This window comes from Auxenochlorella protothecoides (assembly GCF_000733215.1).
Source record: "Auxenochlorella protothecoides strain 0710 unplaced genomic scaffold scaffold52, whole genome shotgun sequence".
Classification (NCBI taxonomy): Eukaryota; Viridiplantae; Chlorophyta; class Trebouxiophyceae; order Chlorellales; family Chlorellaceae; genus Auxenochlorella; species Auxenochlorella protothecoides.
Window position 1 is genome coordinate 2,296 of NW_011934159.1, and position 4,559 is coordinate 6,854.

At 63.8% G+C, this 4,559-nt stretch overlaps 2 protein-coding genes across 2 annotated transcripts in view; one reads left to right on the top strand and one right to left on the bottom strand.

Moving 5' to 3' along the window:
* Window positions 1-1,404: 1,404 nt before the first annotated feature.
* On the bottom strand, window positions 1,405-1,626 carry F751_4360 (hypothetical protein; the record flags this gene model as incomplete). The annotated part of the gene is made up of 1 exon (XM_011398049.1): window positions 1,405-1,626. One exon carries the CDS (start codon window positions 1,624-1,626, stop codon window positions 1,405-1,407), a length of 222 nt encoding a protein of 73 aa, XP_011396351.1.
* Window positions 1,627-2,733: 1,107 nt separating this feature from the next.
* Window positions 2,734-4,559, top strand: part of F751_4361 (Serine/threonine-protein kinase Aurora-1) — a gene marked incomplete at both ends in the record, with an annotated part of 2,804 nt that continues 978 nt past the window's right edge. The window contains 6 exons of the mRNA XM_011398050.1: window positions 2,734-2,757; window positions 2,843-3,181; window positions 3,300-3,422; window positions 3,581-3,675; window positions 3,883-4,008; window positions 4,291-4,552. Of these exons, the coding sequence (XP_011396352.1) occupies window positions 2,734-2,757; window positions 2,843-3,181; window positions 3,300-3,422; window positions 3,581-3,675; window positions 3,883-4,008; window positions 4,291-4,552 (969 nt within the window). The remainder of the gene's footprint in view (window positions 2,758-2,842; window positions 3,182-3,299; window positions 3,423-3,580; window positions 3,676-3,882; window positions 4,009-4,290; window positions 4,553-4,559) is intronic.

The following is a 4,559-nucleotide window of genomic DNA, read 5'->3' on the forward strand; positions in this document are numbered from 1 at the left end:
CCCCCCCCCCCCCCCCCCCCCCCCCCCCGCTCACCCAGCAGGGTCTGGCGGTAGGTGGCGTCGGAGGCCAGGCGCAGCAGCTCCTGCTGGTCGGCCTCGTTCCAGAAGCGGCGGTCGTGATGGGGCATGGCGCCGCCCGGCCCCAGCGCGCCCCCCGCGCCCAGGCCCGCGGCGAAGTCGCCGCCGGCGCCCGGGTGCGTGCCGGGGACGCCGTACTGCAGCGAGCTCATGAGCACGTCGGTGAAGTTGGGGGGAAGGTGCATGGCCCCTGCGCCGCCGTCCCCCGCCTCGTACAGGCCGGCGTAGCCCATGGCCTGGCCGGGGAAGCCGGCGCCGCCGGACAGGTAGGAGTACTGCTCCGGCGTCAGGCCGTGCTGCAGCGCGCCGGCGGCCTCGGGTGTCAGGCCGTGCGGCGCCGCGCCGTAGTACGGCAGGCCCATCGAGCCGGGGTCGCCGCCGTACATGCCCGCCAGCTGCTCGCTGGCAGATGGGTGCAGGTGCGAGACCATGGACATGTAGCCGTGGGGCATGCTGAACACCGCGCCGGCGGGGCGCGGGGGCAGGGCCTTGTTCTTGCGTTGCTCTGTGGTGGGTGTCCAAGGGGGGGGAGGGAGGAGGGGGGGGGGATGGAGCTTTGGCAGGGTGGCTCATCCAAGAACCGGGGCCAGGCATGGGAGCCAGGTCCTGCAGGCAGGCCCAGGAGGCTGCATGGGGTAACAACGCCGTGCTGTCCGCCGTGAGTTTCACCTGGCCCGAGGGGGGCGCATCAAAGGAACCAGGGGCGCCTTGCCAGCCCCCCTCCTGTAGGCTCCAATCCCCACCCCGAGGATAAACTGCGCCCCGCCTCCGCCCGCGCCCCCCCCCCATACAACACCGCACCGAGCAGCACCGCTCACCCTTGTCCGGGTTCTGGAGCTTGTCGTACTTGCGCTTCACGGCCTTGACGGTGCGCGAGAAGTGGCGCGCGATGGGGGCCCACTTGGTGGTGGTGTCGCCCAGCCGAGAGCGGCGGTAGTCCTCCTGCCCCACCAGCTTCACCAGCTCGTCCTCCTCCTGGGGGGTCCAGGCCTCGTCGGATTTCTTGGCCTGGGAGTCCACCGTGGCAGTGGTCATGCGGTAGTCGGCTGTGGGGCACGGGAGGTGGGCGGGAAGGGAGTAAAAGTGAGCAGGGAGCGGGGATTACGCTCATGGCAGGGAGATGGCAAGCGGAGGATCGCATCAGGTGGTCCAGGTGCGCCGGCTCTCGACCCAGCAGACAATCCCACGCGTAGCAGAGCGCCCCCCTGGCAGGAGCCTGGGCCGGCAGGGAAGGGTGCAACAGCAGTGCTTATCGTCCCTCCCTGGCGGCAGGCGCATGGCCCTTCCCCTGTTCCTCACGCTCACCAGGGTCCATGCCGGCCTCCGTCATCTCCTCCAGCTCCCCATCAGACTCTGTGTCACTGTGTGTCGCGTGTGACAGGCCTGCAGGGCCCACCAGGCCATGCAGCCGGTCTGGCAGGCCGTGCTCCATGCCTGGCTCAGTCCCATCCACCAGGGCGGAGTGGATGATGGCCTGGGCCACCTGACCGATGTTTGCCAGCGCATCGGGAACCTCTGCCGGGGAAAGTGTCGAAGGGTCCCCTCCATGATCGTGGTGGCCGTCCATGGCGCTGGAGTGGGACGCGACAGCTCCTTCCGGGGTTCGTAGTCCTGTGTCCCCGGGCCCAGGGCAGGCCCAGTTTTGGCCCTGGAGAGGGCTCTCAGGGAATTGTGCAGGAGGACCGGGGTCCGAGCCCCCGTCTGAGAGGGGTAACGAAGGGTGACGCCGGGTCAAAACAGACGGGAGCACAACATATAGCACAGATTTGCTCCCCAACTGTTGGCTTCCGCGGCGTTGGAGAGAGTGGGCAACGTCCGTTTGTCCCGGGTGAGGGACGGCCCCTGGGCCTCCCCCCCCACCCATGCACGCGCGCGAACTTTGGAGGGACACACAAGAAATATCGTTCTCGGGAGAATTTGATTTGACATGCTATGAATTCTCACCTCTGCTCCTGCTGAAAATCTTTGTGTGCACAGCTCGGAAAAGGCTCGGGGAAGGGGCCGTGCCCAATATTACACATGAGATGGCACGGTTTAAAGGTTCTTCCTTGACTCACACCGCCAAGTAAAGACTATCTTAGGGTGATGGCACTCATCAAGTGGACGTTCAATTGGTCGCCACCGAGATCTGGCCAACCCTCAAACTTGTCTGGGTGACAAATCGTCAAAGCTCATCGGGTAGCAGCATGTCCTGGCTGTAGTGCCTATCAAAGATGCATTCTGGACCCGGGTAACTTATCGTCGAGGCCTCCGGGGAAACACAGGGCCTCAGTCCAGGCTCAGAGGCTGGTACCTGTCGTGGACAAGAACATGCTGTTTGCTAGTGCTCACCAGATGTGTTTAGGCTGCGTGATCTATACCAAAAATACAGAGATCCATCATTTTCCAGTGCTAATCGAATTGGTACGAAGTAGGGTGGTGAGGGGCTCGCGCTGCCTCATGCTGAGCTCTGGGCCCTTGCTTCGTCCCCGTCAGAGGGGACCTGACGCGCAAATTCCCCGACAAGGGGAAATGGAGCTGTCACTCGCCACATAATGCGGACGACAACCCAGCATCACAAATGTATGGCGGGCGAAGTGATTTCTAATACAAGCATGCGCAACTGAGGGGCCTTATATCCGCCGAGGCAACGGACAAGGGAAACGGTTTTCAGCCATGGCTACTCTCCAAGTGGACAAGGTATGCCGGAGCCCCGCATGGTTACTAAATTGGGATCTTACTTCCTCACCATGCCTAAGGAAGCCCCGCTCCGTCTGCATCACAGGAGAATTGCCTGCCCTTCAGACCCACGCACCTGGGCACCAAAACCGTTGCCAAGGGCCTGACGGAGCAGTCCGGCGCGCGTCCTGCAGTCCTTCAGCCCCTCAGCGTCAATGTCGCATCAAATACAGCAGCCAGCGCGGCTCCCGGCAAGGCTGCGCAGCCGACGGGCCCGGTCAAGACAGCAGCTGCCGAGAGTCGCACGGCGGAGAGGACCAGCAGCAGTGCAAGTGCGCGATGGCAGCTGACAGACTTCGACATCGGGAAGCCCCTGGGCCGGGGGAAGTTCGGAAACGTGTACCTGGCCCGGGAACGGAAGAACAAGTACATTGTTGCCCTGAAGGTGGGTGACAGCTGTGGAGGCTTGGAGAGTGCCTGCAGTGACTGGGTCTCAGGGCCTCGAGTGCTTGGAGGACTCCATGGCACCCCCTGTATGACCGTATCCCCTCCCTCCGGACCAGGTGCTGTTCAAGAACCAGCTGCAGACATCCAACGTGGAGCACCAACTGCGGCGAGAGATCGAGATCCAGAGCCACCTGCGCCACCCCAACATCCTTCGGCTTTACGGCTACTTCTACGACGAGGTGAGGTCTGGGTGTGCTGTGCAGCATGCTGCAGTGGATTTGAGAGGTATGGGCAGGGAGTCAATTGGGCGCCATGTGCTGCCATTCCACACGGCCTTCTCGATCACTAGTCGTCAGACCCAGATCGGCGCACCCTGGTCCCACACCCTTCCTCCCAGACCCGCGTGTACCTTATCCTGGAGTACGCTGCCAGGGGCGAGCTGTACAAGGAGCTGCAGAGGGTCGGGCACTTTGACGAGCCCCGGACTGCGACGTGAGGGTGCAGGACAGGGGCTGATGGATGACTTCGCAATTGGTCACCAGTGTTGCCTCAGGGAGGAGTCGGTCGTGCGTGCTGGAACCAATGCACACCAGGCCATGCATAGGCGCCCAATGCATGCGCAGCTCCGAGCACAACATGCTGTGGAAATTTCGACAATCCTCCACCCCTCACACGCTCCTACCAACATCGTTGCCGCAGGTACATTGCCAGCCTGGCCAAGGCCCTGCTCTACTGCCACTCCAAGCATGTGATCCACCGCGACATCAAGCCCGAGAACCTGCTGCTGGGTCTCCACGGCGAACTCAAGATCGCGGACTTTGGCTGGTGCGAAGAAGGGGGGCTTGGACGAAGATTCTATGGAGGAGGGGTGGGAGGAGGGGGCTGAGGTTTTGGGGCAGGCGGAGTCTGCGTCGACCGTGCCGCCCTGTTGTTGGTGCTGCTTGGCGACGTATGGCAGGATATGGCGTGTGCAGGCAGCAGGGAGATGCAACTGTCCAGCATCGCCACAACACTCCCCAGCCTCTGGTGGCGGCAGCTTCGCACCACTTGTACACCTGAAGCTCAGCCCCGGCCACATTCCATCCACCCCCGCCCTTCTGACTCCAGGTCCGTGCACGCCCCCAACTCGCGGCGCCAGACGCTGTGCGGCACACTGGACTACTTGCCCCCCGAGATGGTGGAGGGGCGCGCCCACGACACCGGCGTCGACATCTGGTCCCTGGGCGTGCTGGCCTTCGAGTTCCTGGTGGGCACCCCCCCCTTCGAGGCTGCGGGGCACAGCGACACCTACAAGCGCATCCTCAAGGTGGACCTCCGCTTTCCGGACACCCCTGTCGTGTCGGCGGGGGCCCGGCGCCTCATCTCCAAGGTGGGCG